The 17,148-nt window shown below is 42.6% G+C and overlaps 2 protein-coding genes across 5 annotated transcripts in view; one reads left to right on the forward strand and one right to left on the reverse strand.

Annotated features, from left to right (window-relative positions):
• MRPL33 (mitochondrial ribosomal protein L33) overlaps positions 1 to 17,148 on the forward strand; it is a 42,006-nt gene that overhangs the window by 3,185 nt on the left and 21,673 nt on the right. For 3 of the 4 annotated variants that reach the window (XR_004352841.1, XM_032652857.1, XM_032652858.1), the window contains exons 3-4: positions 70 to 176; positions 6,202 to 6,280. Coding sequence is in view for 3 of the 4 variants with exons in the window: in XM_032652857.1 (XP_032508748.1) it covers positions 70 to 176; positions 6,202 to 6,280 (186 nt within the window). In the remaining variant the exon portion in view is untranslated. Of the gene's footprint in view, positions 1 to 69; positions 177 to 5,743; positions 6,051 to 6,201; positions 6,281 to 17,148 lie in introns of those variants that run through there. The other variant, XM_032652859.1, reaches the window with a different exon arrangement.
• Positions 7,602 to 17,148, reverse strand: part of RBKS (ribokinase) — a 74,130-nt gene continuing 64,583 nt past the window's right edge. Inside the window, exon 8 of the mRNA XM_032652854.1 lies at positions 7,602 to 7,846. Within this exon, the coding sequence (XP_032508745.1) occupies positions 7,673 to 7,846 (174 nt within the window). The 3' untranslated portion in view covers positions 7,602 to 7,672. The remainder of the gene's footprint in view (positions 7,847 to 17,148) is intronic.

The raw sequence follows: 17,148 nt of genomic DNA on the forward strand, positions 1-17,148 counted from the left end.
TGTGCCATCCCCCCATGACTGATTTTATTCTGTTTCCTCAGCTTGTAACAATTTGCTTTTAAATCTTAGAACAATTCTGGTGAAAATGTTGAGCCAAGCTGGAACAGGTTTTTCCTTCAACACTAAGAGAAGCCGACTGCGGGAGAAACTGACTCTCTTGCATTATGATCCAGTAGGTAAGATTCAGAGAAGTTGCTCCATAATAAATTCAAATGCTTTCAAGGCCTGATGCCCTTTTCAGATTGATGCTGAACATCTTGGGCAGTTTTGTGGCCCCTTTGTCACTATAGCATTCATTCCAAGTACATATTGAAAGTTTACCATGGTGCTAGTTAGTATCCCAGGTGCTGGGATATACGAAGACACAAGATAGACTCCATACCTGTGGTACTGGCACTTACAGTCTGGTTTTGGAAGGGAGAGAAAGGAAAAATGACAAATTATGCTAAGTGCTATGAGAGAAACAAGCAGGATGCTGAGATACAGGATGAAGTTGGGGGGAGGTGGATCCTACCTTTATCATTTAGATAGGATAGTTCAGGGAAAGTCTATCCAGTAGGAGATGGTTAACCAAAGATTTGAAGGTGAGAAAGCAGCCATGTAAATAGAATAGGGGATATTGTTCTGGAAACAGAGAAGAGTGTCTTGAAAAAGGGAGGGAATGTTCTGCTGGGGTCATCTGCCCAACAGTGGCAAGTAATTAGGTCCAGATTCGAGTTAAAGGAGTATGCTGTCTATATATTAGAGCAGGAGGGTAGGAAATTTCTTTTCTGTTTTGTACCATCTGCTAGAATGCCATAGTAAGTGATAACTGTAAATGGCCTTAGTGGATAGAAACATTTGTCTGAAAGAGACAAATGTTCCAAAGTCCAGATAAAAAGGGTCAGCACCCCGATTACTGTTGGTGGTAGCCTATCCTGTTTTTGGATTTCATGAGCCAATTTATGCAAAATTAACTAGCAAACAAAACTGCAGGCCATTCATCTCATTTTTGTGCCGTTGCTTCTAAACAGCCCCTTTATAATTGCTTGTTAATAATGGCAGTGCCGGAGCTTCTGGGTTGGTAATCACGTGGCGATTCTGGGAGACTGGCGTGCTTAGGGCACGGAAGCTTCACTCCCCTTCCCCGTACCTTGCCCTATGCGTCACTTCCATCTGGCTGTTCCTGAGTTACTATCTCCAGGCGGATAGTGTCAGAGTTGAGTTGAATTGTGAGACACCTCGTTGGTGATCAGAGTTGAAATTGGTGCTAGAATCTTATTTCTCCAAATTAATCCATTATATAATGAAAGATAGGCACTTAATATCATAATCAGCTTTTTCTTTAACTAAGAACAAGACCTGATCGACTCACTTGTGGCCAAGATGGAGCAATGGGACCGAATTTACTTTCCCACTTGAAACTCAACAACAACAAAAGGACAGTATAGGCAACAAAAGACAGTGATCCTTGAGAGAAAGGAAACAAGCTAGTGCTTGTGAATAACCAGACCAAATGGAAAATTCTGTGTTCTTTGTTTACCTACACAAGTCTTCAGGTCTTCGGATATGTGAATGCATAGTAACATAAGCACCCATACTCTCCAGGCAATCTGAACCCCATTTTATAGGTTAGGAATCTGGTACCAAGGATCTTAATCAAGGACATACAGCTAAAATATGTGACAGAATACAAATTTGAACTCAGGACTGTCTGACTCCAAGTCTAGGCCCGGAATCACTGTACGTATGGACCTGTTATCGAGAGATTTCATGGGAAGCTAAAACTCACTGGTGCGTGAACTGTGGTTGGGCATTAATGCGAATCTGGCTGACAGCTACCTTACTGGCTGCTTTCAGAGTTTGTACAGAAGGTCTCACAGCCACTGTTCATTATGCTGTATTCGTCAATGTCTAAGAAAAACAAAAATAATACCACCTTAAAAAAAAATGAGGGCTGTACCAATGTAAGGAGGCATTTAAAAAAGGCTCTGAGAAGCCCAGTTGTCAGCCTAAAATTGGTATAAATTCCATTCTTTAACAGAAATAAAATTTCCTGCTGTATATTTGGTGTTAAAATTTCTGGTCGTTCTTTATTATAATAAAAAGGGGTTTGTACCTGATAATTAGGAGTCTGAATTTCAGGATGACATCTCATATGGTGGAAAAATTATTAGAATGATAAGGTATGTGTTTTAGTCTGGGTTGATATAACAAAGTACCACAGACTGGGTGACTCATAAACAACAGATCTTTCTTAGAGTTCTGGGACCTGGGACGTCCGAGATCAAGGTGCCAGCATGGTTGCTTTCTGGCGAGGGCCCTCTTCAAGTTCATAGGAAGGGGTTCTTCTTGCTGTGTTCTCACATGGTGGAGGGGCAGGCAAGCTCTGGAGTCTCTTTTATAAGAGAATGAATCGCATTCATGAAGGCTCCACCCTCATGACCAAAGCACCTCCCCAAGGCCCTAACTCCTAATACCATCATCTTTGGAGGTTAGGATTTCGACATAAATTTGGGGGAACGCAAACATTCAGACCATAGCAATGTGATATTGGATTGGTGTGGTGGTTTTCTCCCTCTGATTTCTTTGTATCAGCTGGTGAAAACCCAAAGTGATGAACTTGACAATAAAGTAGTTGTTTCTCTAGCATTTTAGCTCCATTATAGAGTTTTTTAGGAACTTATACGACATTAATAAATGTTGATTGCATAACCTTCTCTGATATTTTAAGTGTGAAAATGTATTGGAATTTTCACTGTTGTATGGGGGTGTTAGGAGCTTATTATTTGTCAGACTGATTTTAAGTTTTGAGATTGGGAAAGGATACAGCCATAAACAGTTCTGACTGTAAGTTGAAAGTGGAAGAAAAGATTCATATAAATTTCAAACAGATGATTAGAGCTTTTCTGATAAGCAATGGTTGGAGCCATAGCAGCACAACTTTGTCTCTTCTGAAGAAGGGAATGTTCTGGGATAGCAGAGCGCTTGGCTTTCTGCCCATTTACTGAATGCCGTGGACACTTGAGTGATATTTGCCTTTCGGCCTGCCCCATTGCCCAGGGTACCAAATAGCTTGGCATTTCTCCCAGCATATTTTACTGCAGTGAATAAATGGTTAGTTTAAGGGTAATGTTTTCCTTGTCTGCTTTATGAAGGAAATCAGGCAAGGAAACATGGAAAAATTCCCAATTATTTGAGGACTTTATGGTATACTCTATGGCTAGAACCAGCCCAAGTCCTTTCAAACTCCTTTTCCTCATATGAAACTAGATGCAAATTTCCAAGGAGGAAGGATTAAAGGTTGAGGCATAAGCTTATTAAACTTTGTTAAATATATGAAGGTTTATTATAAAGAAAATGAAAACTTGTCAGTTTTAATTCCTTGGATGACTAAACAAGACAATATAGACTTTAATTGAAGCAGAATAGATTTAGGTTAGATGTAGGGGAAGAACTTGACAGATTCATTCTTCTGTGAATTAAGCAGCAAATATTTTGACAGAAAATTAATTTATGTTTATGATTGTGGATAGCAGTGTGTCATTTCAACTCATCTAACACCTACTGAGTGTTTGCTGTCTGGCAGCGTGTGAGGGAGATGGAGTTATCCCTCTCATAGGGAAGAAAACTGAAGGAAGAGTATTTTGAGAAATTTGCCCAAGGACTCACAGTAGATAAATGGTGGCACCCAGGTTTGAACCCAGTCTTTTTGACTCCAGGCCCCATATTTTTTCTATTACATGGAGCCATATTAGTCTGTTTTCTTTTTTTTTTTAATCAGGACCTTCCCCTGTGGTCAGCACTTACCTCATTCTTACCTCCTATCGCCATTTCTCTACACTACATGCCCTTTCCTGTTTCAGCTCATCCAGATGCTGCTGCTGCTTCAGAGGCTAAACCTGACCCTCTCTGTGAGGCGTTTCCCTCACCATTCCAGTCCCCTTTGATCTTTAGGTTCCTGCGGGGCTTCCTGGACATCCATACAGGCACCTCATGATACACTGCTGTTAAATCAGGGACTTTTACGCTTTCATAAATTCCACTTTGCCTAGCACAGTTCTGTGAACTTAAATATTTATTCTTTGAATTAAGGGAAGGAATGCAGCAAGTAAATCAAAATTTTTATGAATAAAGCCTTGCTTTACTAATATTCATCAGTTATTTCTGTTCAAGGTCATTTAAATAATCTCCTGACTGGTTATCCATGAGACAAATTCTTTTTTTTATCCATTTTTTAGTTCCATGTAGAAAAACATGGGGGAAATATTTCTTGCAATGAATAACATTGTCTGGTAGGGAGCTGTTTGGGTTCTTTACTACTGTCTTATAATGCTTTGTAGTCTTCCTTGGACTTTGAAGGAGCATGAGTCCTACTTATGTTTAATATTAGATGATTTGAAGTATATTAAAAATATCCCTATATACAAAGTAATAAAATATGTATTTTAAATTAACTTTATAGATAAAATTCTGTTGACTGGTTAATGGTTATTAATTTCAGCTGCCCATCAGAATCATCTGAGGGTTTTGAAAAAATACAGACTTCCAGTCCCCCTCTAGTTCTACAGAACCAGAATTAGGGTAGAGGTGGAGGTAAGAAGTAGGAGTGTATTTAAATAAGCTCTCTAGCTAATTCTTAATCATAGACAGTTTGGGAATCTCATATACAGGGTATCCATATTGATACAGAAGAATAACAAAAAAACAAAGCTAAAATCTCTATATGTGGTAGGGACAGGTGAGTTGCTGTTGTGTCTTAGTCTTTTGAGTTCCTGGATCTTCCTGGATGCACTGTTTTTGGCTTTTTTTGGCAAAGAAGAATTCAGGTGGGGTATGTGTGTGGGGGGTGGTGAGGAAGAGATGTGTGATGTTAATGGAGTGCTATAATAGGGCATTACAGGAACTATGAAAACCTAATTGCCTAGCATCTGGTCTCTAATCTTTCATCCAGGCAGTTAGCATTTTTGTTTTGGGTGTTTCAGAGAGCTGTACTCTGTTATGATGTTTAAAATAATAAGATTTGGGTTATGATGTTAAATCTATTACCAAACTTGAAAATTTATATTTGGGTATATGAAACCACTTCTGGAAGGTACAAGGTTTAATGTGTATTTACTCTTTCAGCCAGGCTTCCTTTTCTTCTGTGGTCTGCTCAGTTTTTTTTTTTTTTTTTGCGGTATGCGGGCCTCTCACTGTTGTGGCCTCTCCCACTGCGGAGCACAGGCTCCGGACGCGCAGGCTTAGCGGCCATGGCTCACGGGCCCAGCCGCTCCGCGGCATGTGGGATCCTCCCGGACTGGGGCACGAAGCTGTGTCCCCTGCATCGGCAGGCGGACTCTCAACCACTGCGCCACCAGGGAAGCCCGGTCTGCTCAGTTTTTACTGCTCTTTTTCTGGAGTCTAGCTCTTGCTTCACTTCCTACAAGAGTAGACATTAGCTGGGTGAAGACGTTGTTTTTCATTTTTTTGCTTGTAATTTTCTTCTTTTAAATTTGATTATTTCACATTGGTTGAAATGTGACCTTGTGGGGTACCAGGGATGCCGCTGATTGGCTGGTGCACCTTCCCTTGTTTTCCTTACCATTTTCTCCAGTCTTCTCTGATCTCTGGGATTGAGGAACTGAGTTAGCAAGTCAGCTCCATCCTCATGACAAAGGAAAGAAAAAGAAGAGAGGGCTCATGGTCTGATACGTATTTTTATTAAAAAATGGTGACGATACTTTTTAGTTTTCTGCTACAATCCTTTTTTCTCCTCCTTCAGTGAAAAAAAAAGTCCTCTTTGTGGAACAGAAAAAAATACGCTCCCTCTAAACAATGGATTGAAAATGAATTTGATTTATAAGTGAGAAGACTGAGGGCGGGATACTGATTCAGAAATTCTGCAGCGTGTAATGAAAGAAGAGGAAATGGCATGGAATCACTGCCTCCTGTGATTTGAAGGCCATTGTGAAGGAAAACAATGGAGTGAAAGAAAGTTCTTCATATTAGGACATATATCATTGCATCACATTTATTTATCTTTCTGGATATTTTTATAGCCCTTAATAAAAATATTAAAATAGCCTGTACTATTGTCTCTTAGTGGTGTTTTCCCCCACTATTTGAAATTTTAAAAACTACATTCCTAAAAAATAACCATTGTTTCACATAAGAAAAGAAAATTTTCCATAGTGAGATTTGTGCAAGAGTTTCCAGTCTGTTCTTTCTTGTACTTCACAGAAAAGGCAGAGTCACAGTCCAGAATGATCTTGAAAGAACTCCCATGCAATAACAGAGATGGCAGCGGTGAGCAGGAATGGTAAGAAGGGAGCCAGCTGTAACACAGAAGAAACCAAGAGAACTGCTATTTTTGATTTGTGCTTATATAGTTAGAAAAATGCCATTGGTCCATATTCTCAAACTCATGTCTCCAAAGTAGTATCTAGGATTTTCTAGGACAGCTTTGGACTGCTTTAACTCCTAGATTTTTTTTTTTTTTTTAATAAGAGGCGCTATAGTGTATTTCCATAAAGCTAATGGCTAGGGCTTCTGGGGCAGTGGTACCACACAGCTTGGAAATCCCTGTCAGATAAGGACTCCTGCCCTACCCAGCTCTGTACACTTTCCCACTCGAGCTATTGTTTACTACAGATTTTCAGAATTGCCCATTTTCTCCTTTACTTGTCAAATTTGTGGCTGAAGGTAAGCATCAGCTCACATTTTGAGCTCTGCTGGTACGTATCCTACTGCATTTATAGGGGAGAAGGATAGAGTGTTCACCATGACCACAAGCATTAAGAAACCAATGTTGTTCCAAAATAACAGGTGTTCCTTCCCTGTGGCCCAGTCTATCTCCTGAGGATGTGAGCGCAGCTCTCTGGAAATAAAATTAGACAGTTGCTGAATCTTAGAGGCTTGTGGCATGATAGTCAATCAGCTATTTTTCTGGCATCTTTTGTTAAAGCTTTTGTTAAAGTACTAGGTGAGATCTTGGCTGTTTTTAGATTGAAACTCTACATTGTGGTCTTGGGTTACAAGAAAAATCTTGCACCTGATCCTACCTAAGCCCAGTGTAAAGGGTCTGTGACATGCATGAATCACCTTTTTTTTCAAAAAACTTAGAATCTGGCTTAGCAGATGACTTGTCTATTCAGCACATGGGCTGAAAGCAGCCCACAGGTGGTATTTACAATTAAAAAAATCAGTTGCTGATACCTAAACGTTGAAAGATTTCAATAAACATCCAAACTTCTGGCTTCCCTTGCAAAACCAGAAGCTTTAACAACACTAAAGGCAAAGCTGAATGTCAGCTGCCCCTCTTAGGAACTGCTTGAGTGGCCCAATTTGTATGCCCCCTTCGCTTATTTAACACACTCTGCTCTGACTCCAGACACCGTTGTATGCAACCTCTGCTGTATGGTGTTACATTATAGTATCATGATGTGTTGGCAGTAGAGTTTGCTGGTTCCTGAATAGTGGTATTGTTTGTACATGTCTTCGTTGTGGAATCCTTAATTCTGTCGTTGACTTTTGCATGAAAAGCAAAGAAATCATCATTATAAAGAAATAAATGAAGGCTTGAGGATGACTTAGTAAATGAATATAGTATTTGCAAAGAAAGGAGAAGATGACATAGTAAGTTGCTGGTTAAGAGTGGCCATCCCCAAGTATACTTTATTTCCAGGTATATTTATTTTGGAGTTAATAGCAATCAAAACAGATCAAGGGGCAGGTCTTTTTTGTATGGATAAGATGACTGTGTTCCTATAGCCTGGACACTGACTGCTGCGATGAAATTGGATCTCTTGAGCATTTCTTCCAAGGACAGATTAGGGTAGTAAGCCAGGTAGAAGGCCAACGCTCCCACAAAACTGTCACCAGCGCCCTGTAATTAAAAGCACAGTTGTAGAGATAAGCATGTAGCCATCTGTTGCCCAAACTGTATTTTCAAAATATTTAAGTACACTTTTTATTTTAAAATAGTTTTAGATGCACAGAAAAGGTACAAGGATAGTAGAGAATTTCCATATACCCCACGTCTAGTTCTGTAAACATATTATTATGGTACATTTGTCACCACTGACGAAATAATAGCATTATCATATTAACTGAATTACATACTTTATTCAGATTTCACTAGTTTTGCTTAATGTGTATTTTCTGTTCCAAGATCTTATCCAGGATACCTGGATTACATTTAGTTGTCATATCTCCTTCGACTGCTGTAGGCTGTGACAGTTTTTTAGACATTCTTTGTTTTTGATGACCTTGATAGTTTTGAGGACTGGTTGAGTATTTTGTAGAATGTACCTCAATTGGGATTTGTCTTACGGTTTTGGGGAGGAAGACCACAAAGGTGAAGTGTCATTCTCATCATGTCGTATCAAGGGTACATACTGTCAACATGACTTACACTGATGATGTTAATCTTGAGCACTTGGCTAAGGTAGTCTTGGCCAGGTTTCACCATTGTAAAGTTACTTTCTCTCTTTATACTTGCTCTTTGGAAGCAAATCACTGAGTATAGTCCACACTTAAGGGGTGGGGAGTTATGCTCTACATCCCTGAGGGTGGAGTAACTCCATTTATGGAGTATCTCCATAAATTGGAATTCTCTATGGGAGATTTGTTTCTTCTCCCTCATTTATTTATTCAGCTGCTCACTTATATAAGTATGAACTCAGGGATATTTATTTTATTCCTTAGGCTATAATCCAGCACTACATTATTTATTTTTTGCTCAAATTGTTCCAGCTTTGGCAGTTGGGAGTTCTTTCAGTTGGTACTTGTGTCCCTTTGACATACTTCCATCATTTTATTTTTTGAGCACTTTCTTATTTTCTGACATTATAGATGCTCCAGGCTCATCTTGTATATTCTCTGCCATAGCCCTAGAATTAGCTGTTTCTCCATTAAAAATTCATGTGGAACGTGGTGAGAGCCATTCAGATGTTATTTTCAAACTAATGTAGGGTCATATAAGCCTTAGTTCCATTTCCCCTGAATCTCCAAAGGCCCAAGTTGGTGAAGGCCATATAGGGACCCATGGAAATAGAAAATACCAAAGAAAGTCTGTTGACCTCTGCCTTCAGGTAGGGCAGTACCTAGTCATGTGTTCATCCAACAAATGTATTTAAAATAAATGTAATACAATTTCACTTGAAAAATCATTCTGGTATTTTACAGCTTTCAGGGTCATTTTCCAGTTTTTCCCAGTTTGTTGCTTCCTTAGTCCCAAGAGCTTTCATAACAAATCTTGAGGCTATACCTTGGTATGCATGATTGTTTCAGTTGCAGTTTAAGTATTTACTAAGCTGTGTGCCTAGCACAGTGATGGGTACTTGAAAAAGAATAAAATCAATTGTGGATTAAATGCTAAATAGTATGGCAGAGTTTATAAATACTGTTGAATTTTAAGGAATGGTTGAAGAAAGCCTGCCTAAGGGGAATCCTTATGAAATGAGACAGATTTATAGAGAGAAGGAAGGCCTCAGAGAACAAAGATATAGGAGGAGGAACAGAGTGAACTCATGAGACACTGAATGGCTTTAAGGAGAATGACATTTCCCCTTGTTAACAAAGATAAGCAGTCAATATTCAACTTGCCAAGGAGTCCTAGTAACTCAGGTGTGAATTCAACACTTTCCTTCCTCCCAGAAATGTTTTCTGAGTACCTAAAATATGTCAAGCTCTATGCTAGGTGACTTGCAATTGTTTATTAAGTGTTTCCTGAGGGAAACAATGGAGAAAGAAAGAAACAGACAGACATGCCCTCCCTCAGTTTACAACACAGCAATGTGACAAGAGAAAGGTCTGAAACCAGAGAAATTATGAGCTGGGTGGAGGGTGTATTATGAAAACATGGAAAATACTACAACATATGAAGAGTTATGGCAAACTCTAAGATTTCAAGTCTTGATTCCTCTTTACATCATACACAAAATTAAATTCCAGGTAGGTTAAAGGCTTGAATATAAAAAATAAAACAGTAACATAGTATGAAAATTTAGATGAATATTTGAATAATTGCAAGCAGGGAAACCACGAGCCAGTCAGTAAACCCGAAAGCCATAATGAAAAAAAGATTAGATTATAATTTAAAAAAATAAAAATAAATATGTCCAAAGACACTAAATAAAGCCAAATGGACTTCCCCGGTGGTCCAGCGGTTAAGACCCCGTGCTTCTGCTGCAGTGGGTGCGTGTACAAGCCCTGGTCGGGGAACCAACATCCCGCATGCCGCGCTGTGCGGCAAAAAAAAAAAAAAAAAAAAAAAGATCCGAGTTAAAAAGCACAAATTTGGTGAAAATTCTTGTAATACATATGACATATTCCTAATACTCAAAGAACACCTTCAAATTGCTGGGAAAAAGACAAATGCAGGATAAAAATGGACAAAGGATATGGGTCTGCAATTTCAGAAAAGGAAATGTAAATGGCCAGTAAACATGAAAAGATACTAAGTTATCAGCTATTAAGTAAAATGCAAATTAAAATAATATTTTTTACCCATCAGATTGATAAAATAGTAAGATTGATAGCAAGAGCAGCAAGATGAAAATGGAGAGGACAATGATGCTCTCATATATTGTTGGTAGGAATGTGGAAGAGTAATACAGTATTTGTTAAAAAATGTGTGTGTCCTTTGATTTAGCAGTCCTGCTTCTGGAAATCTACAGAAGTGAAAACTCCTATAATATTGGGATATGTGCTCAAAGATGCTTATTGCTGCATTGTTTCCAAAGGCAAAACACTGGAAATAATGTGATTTTCTATCAAATAGGAGAATGGGTGAATAATCTCGTACATTTGTATTATGGAAAAATATGCAGCTATTAATACGAAAAGGTTAGCAATACATGCACATACCTGGAGAAATGTCCATTAGTTAAGCCAGAAAAGATTTCAGCATCATGATCGATAGGAGGTTGTGGGGGTGGTGGGGGGAATGGAAGAGAGAGGAAAGAAAATACCTGTGTCTATGAGTATGTGTGTATTTTTTTTAAGAATACAGAGAAAAATGAAGAAGGATTTGTATCAAATTGTTCTTTTAATTAGTTAATTTATTTGGCTGTGTCGGGTCTTAGTTGTGGCGTGTGGTTTCTTTGTTGTGGCGCGCGGGCTTCTCTCTAGTTGTGGCGTGCGGGTTTTCTCTTCTCTAGCTGTGGTGCACGGGCTCCAGGGCCCATGGGCTCTGTAGTTGTGGTGCACGGGTTCCAGAGGACGTGGGCCCCGTAGTTTGCGGCACGCAGGCTCTCTCGTTGAGGCGCGCGAGCTCAGTAGTTGTGTCGCGTGGGCTTAGTTGCCCTGGGGCATGTGGGATCTTACTTCCCTGACCAGGGATCAAACCCGCGTCTCCTGCATTGTAAGGCGGATTCTTTACCACTGGACCACCAGGGAAGTCCCGAGAAATTTTTAACAAAGGAAATTTTACTAAAGAAGTTAAAAAAAAAAAATCAGGATCGGTCACTGTGTGAATTTGCAAATGGGCCAATTTCAGCCTCTGAATGATTTCCCTCTTTTTCTTAGTTAAGTAGGCATCTACTACAAGTCGGGGTGAACTGAATTGAGAGAACCTCTTTCCTGCATTTGGAAATACCCCATCTCGTTGAGGCAATTTCCTTTGCAGCTAAGGACTAGGCAGTGGCACCCTCCTCAAAGTCCAGGGAACTGGGAGGAACATTTTCTGGCTGTGACAGTGATTGCAGAAAAACTGAACTCTGGGATGTTAGTGGCAGCGTTGTGATGGTGTCCAGTGCCCCATGTCAGTAACACAGCTGTTCGATTTTTCAACCAAGAACCTTGATTGAGGCAATCCCATGTATTAAACTCCTCTGAGAGGCCAGAAATCTTGGCTAGTTCTTTCCTATCTGATGACTCCCCAGAGTTATACAGTCCTTAAAAGTAGTATATGCTCAGTTAATGACTGCTGATGGGCCAACTCTCAGCTGCCCCAGTCTCCACCTTCTCACCAGAAGTGAGATGGTGGGGGTAGGGGTGGTGATCCACATTCTTCTTCGCAAAGAGGGCAGCAGTCTCGCCTCATTCCAAAAGCACAAAGAAGTAGGGAGACTCCTGGGGCCATCAGCTCAAAGATGTGAAGGCCAGTGAATACTATTTTATTTATTTATTTTCTGTACGCGGGCCTCTCATTGTTGTGGCCTCTCCCGTTGCGGAGCACAGGCTCCGGACGCGCAGGCTCAGCAGCCATGGCTCACGGGCCCAGCTGCTCCGTGGCATGTAGGATCTTCCCGGATCGGGGCACGAACCCATGTCCCCTGCATCGGCAGGCGGACTCTCAACCACTGCGCCACCAGGGAAGCCCCAGTGAATACTATTTTAAAAGTCACATCACATCCAACAGTGGAAAAGCTCTTTGAAATTTATGAGTGAAAAGGTAGAAAAGTACTATTTAACTTTCACCGAAGAGTGTAAGGGAAAGAAAGGGAGTGATACATTCATTTGCACTTCTCTTAGGCATTTAAAACATTGTACTGACGATTGTATGTACAGGCCTACAGTCTGGGACAACCTGAAAACTCTGAGGGCAGAGACCATATCTCTGTCCCCTGTGTCTCTTCCACTGCCTCACCCAGCGCTTTGAGTTGGCCAGACTCATGGTCCTAGTTCCATCGTGTTTTTCTCTTCCAGTGATCTCTTCCAAGGGGGTCAGATGTCCCTTGCTGAACTACATGTGACTTTCTTTTGTGTCAGAAAAAATGGAGGTTAGGTTGCCACAGCCCAGAGTTACTTGATAGTCTCATTGTTGAATCTATTTATAGCACAGGGCTTTCAAATGCCAATAAATTACTCGGCTGTTGATTCACATCTTCAGTATAACTATTTTTATACACTGGTTATAATTTTTTTTTTAATGGAAAGCGCTTTAAGTAGAAGCTGTATTGTATCACTGTGATTTTCCTGTAAGTAAAGTACTTTCCAATCAATCATTCTTGGAATAATGGAATAGTTCTCATTGATACAACATGATGGCTTTAACCTTTTACTGAAAATTATTTTTGTGCCAAAAGGGGTGATGACATAATTCATCTTTCTTCAGTAAAAATACCCACGTGGCTACTATTCATTGCCTTCTCACAATAATTGCCTCTTAAGGAAGAGCCGCTCTTAGAGAATGGATGTAGCATTCTGAAATTCCTGCTCTCCTGAGGGCCTGCACACTCCTGGGTCCTGAGGGGTTCTGGCCTGTGGGACCTGGGAGGCAGATGGATTAACAGTGAAGTGGAAGGAGCAAAACACCCTATGGAGTACCTGAGCCCTCTGGTGGGGGCCTGGGGGAGGGCGAGGCACCCTGCAGGGCTGGTGGCGTAGGGATGACACTCATCAGCAGCTGCTGAGAGGACCACAAGGGGAGAATCTGAGAGGTGGGTGCTCCTAAGGACAGCACCTAGAGCTGGGGTGTGCGGTTGGGGGGAGGCAGTGTGGCCCTGGGGAGGCGGGCTGCTCATTTCCCTTCTCCCTTGCAGACCATCCTCTCTGTCTAGCTGCCCGCACTCCCTGCTCCCTCCCACTGCCCCTTGCCTGCCTGAGCCCTTGACTGTGACCCTGGTCTGCTCTCTCACTGAACTTAGCAGCACATGTCCCAGTCTCTCAGGGGTCTGCTCTCTGACGAGAGAGGGGAGCACAGTGATAAACCTCTTGGAGCTGGCAGGCAATGCCTGAAATGGCTGCAGGTGCCACCTCAGCAGAGCATACCTACAAGTCCAGGTGGTCCGCAAGGGCTCTTCTGGCTGAGGTTCTGCTCAGGGTCATCCTCTCTGCTGGGCACTGTGTAGCTGATCGCCTTTGTTCCCTAAGAACCCTGTGGAGGTGGGTGTAGCTGGGGCTGCAGTGTCTGGTCATACAAGGTGGCTCTGCACGAGGGTGCCCCGGTGACGGGGTGACTGTGGGTCTGCAGGCTGTGCTCAGCTCCCAAAGCTACACCTATTCAGAGAGGCGCCTTCTAATTTGCACAAAGTGCCATGGAGGTTGGCAGCAAGCCTGGGGGATCCTTATTTTAAAACTGAGGAAACTAGGATTTAAGGAGGTTAAGTAACTTGCCCAAGGTAAGACTAAATGTGGTAAATGGCAGTCAAGATTGTACCAAGGACATCTGTGTGGAAATCTAGCAATAGAGCAGGTGGAGAAGCTATTTTGGGAGAGAGATTGGGCTTTGGGCTACTGCTCAATTTTTCCTATTTCCCCATGAGAAGGGCTTATGTTTTCTATAGCGATGAAGAATTACAGGGATGAGAGTGAAGACCGTGAATCTTTAATGATGTTCTTCTGTATGGGATCCCGTTTCCCTCTGTGTGCTTGGGGCAGGAGCAGAGAAGAGAATGGGGACCAGAGTTGCCCTGGGCAGGTGTGGGGGAAGAGGGAAGGTACAAAGGGAGTAAAGATTTCAGGAAAGAATAACCAGATGGGGCTTCCCTGGTGGTACAGTGGATAAGACTTTGCCTGCCAATGCAGGGGACACGGGTTCGATCCCTGGTCCGGGAAGATCCCACAGGCCGTGGAGCAACTAAGCCCGTGTGCCACAATTACTGGGCCTGTGCTCTAGAGCCCGCGAACCACAACTACTGAGCCTGTGTGCCACAACTACTGAGCCCGCGTGCCGCAACTACTGAGCCCATGTGCCACAACTACTGAGCCCACGTGCCTAGAGCCCGTGCACCGCAAAACGAAGAGCAGCCGCCACTCGCAGCAACTAGAGAAAGCCTGCATGCAGCAAAGACCCAACACAGCCAAAAAATTAAAAAAAAAAATTTATATAAAAAAAAGAATAACCAGATGAATAACTGGAGAGTCTAACCCGGGTAAAGAAGGAAGAGAGGTCGGGGGGGGGGGGGGGGCAACAGGTCAGAAGAAAATGGAGGGAACTAAGGAAAGTGAGAACACAAGTGTAGGAGAAGAGGTGAGAGAGCTGGTTGTGGTCAGAGTAGGATGTGAGGTTTATTCCCACAGGACTGAAGCTGTGCCAGGTATTAACCATTTCCTGGGAGTCGTCATGGGAACGGGAAGCTGGAGTGGAGGTGAAGAGTCCCTGGAGGTGGGGGCATCTAGGAACTGTGTGTCTTGGTGATGGTTCATCCTCACGGTACTCAAGTCATCCTGTGATGGTAGCATTGGGGGGAGGTGTGGAGAGAGAAATGGTTATGTAGATGCCAGGCTTAGATAAACAGAGAATGACCAGGAAAGGAAGTTGAGGCTTTATAACTGAATTGTATGAGCCATGAAGGTGCAGGAATCTCTTCAGGAGGGTAGAGGAGGGATGGCTGGAAGCTGCAAGAATGTGCTTTGGGATCAGGAGCCACTTTCACCTATAAGGGCTGTATGGGGAGGTGAGGAAGAGCTTACTTATGAGGAACAGGACAACCATAAGGTTTAGAGGGGAGAGAAGCACAGAGCAGTAAGGCACCCTCCTGGGCCCCCGTGTCTCTCTGATCCTCCTTCTTTGTCTCTGCCATGGTCTGTCTTCCTTCTCCCCCACCATCCACATTGGTATTCCCTCAGGTTCTGTCCTTCACCCACTGCCCTTCTCATGTCCCCTAATTTCCTGGGTGTGTCAAATACTGTGCTGTTATGGTTTTGACTGCTATGAATATGAGGAGTCCTAAGTCATTATCTTTAGCCCCCACTCTCCTCTGTCTTGGGATTCGTGTATCTTAACTACCTGTGAGTCAGCTCGACCAGCCGCAGGTCTCTTGCAGGCAGTTCTAACTCAACATACCCGAATCGAACTGATAACTCTGGCTGAACATGGGCCTCTTCTTATCTTTTCAGTTTGTGGCAACTCCACCCTGAAAATCTGGGGGGTCTTCTGGATAATCACCAGTTGCCAAGTGTAAATTCTAAATATTTTGCTAATCTGTCCTCTCATTTCATCCCTACCCCATTGCCCTACTTCATGCTCACATCACCTCTAAAGGACCACGTTAACTTCCTAACTAGTCTCTCTGTCCGCAGTCTGGCCCCTTCCACTCCATCCTCCATACTGCTGTAAATCAAGCCACCTTACTTCCATGCCCAGAGCCCTTTGATCATTTCTCATCTTTCTTAGAATAACGTTTCAGCTCCTTAGCATGGCACATGAGGCGCTCCCGCCCACCTACCCAGTTTCATCTCTTACTTTTTCCTACTCACACATTGTAACCACGGGTCTTCATTCATTGAGATATCTCCCCTTGAACTCATCCTTAGACTAACTCCTACTCCTCTCCTAAGACTCAACTCAGTTATTAACTTAGTCATCATATATTTGCTGACTGGCACCATATTCAAAGCACTGTGTTTTCCCTGATCCCACGAGTCTGGGCTAGGTACCCTCCTAGATGCCCCTGCACTCCTCTGTGGTCTTCATCACGTCCACGCCCTCAGACTAGTGCAAGCCCAGGCTCGCTGCTGAAATACAGCCTGACTGAACCCAGGACTATCAGGAGGCTGGGTGCTGAGTGATCAGGTGAGAAGCACAGGTGTCCCAAGAATGCCCTGTAGGAGGGGTGATAGTGAGACAGACTTGTGAAAGTCCTAGTTTGCCAAATTCCAGTTGATAGAAAAGTGGGTGAATTGTAAGGCATGATGGGTATTAATTGTGGCTGGGGGAAAAAAAACAACAACAAACGCCATGTGGTGAAAATCCCCAAGGTAAGAACTTGTCAGGCGCCTACAACAGAAACCCAGATGATTTTGCAAGAATGATGTCATCGTGAGGCTTCATTTGTTAGGAATCCGTACCCACGCTGGATGATTCATCACCCAAACTGCCAAGGGACCCTAACAGTTAAAGTCCTTGCATTCCTCCCTGATTTGTTAACACATTCCATCTGACAAGTAGATACCACTTTCCTTTCTTTTCAAAACCTCTCCCTACACAAAGCTGTTCAAAGCCTACACTGTGGACCTGAATTCCTCAGCCAGGCTCGTGGTTTTAGAGGCCAGGGAAAAGGCAAAAGGGATGAATGAAATATGACTAAATCCCAAGTCAATGTGCTATTTCTTCTTCATAAAAAAGAATATTGCAAGGGGCTCAGGAAAGGGACAGCGATCAGTGTAAACCCACCAGGCTCCCTGCTACCTGCCACCCCCGTGCAGGCAGGGCCGCTGACGTGGCTTGCCCTCAGGCTAACTTGGTGGCAATTTCTGCTTTGCTCCTGCTTCCAAGTTCCAAGAATGGGGCTTCTGCCT

Source organism: Phocoena sinus, chromosome 13 (genome assembly GCF_008692025.1).
Source record: "Phocoena sinus isolate mPhoSin1 chromosome 13, mPhoSin1.pri, whole genome shotgun sequence".
In the NCBI taxonomy this organism is placed as follows: domain Eukaryota; kingdom Metazoa; phylum Chordata; class Mammalia; order Artiodactyla; family Phocoenidae; genus Phocoena; species Phocoena sinus.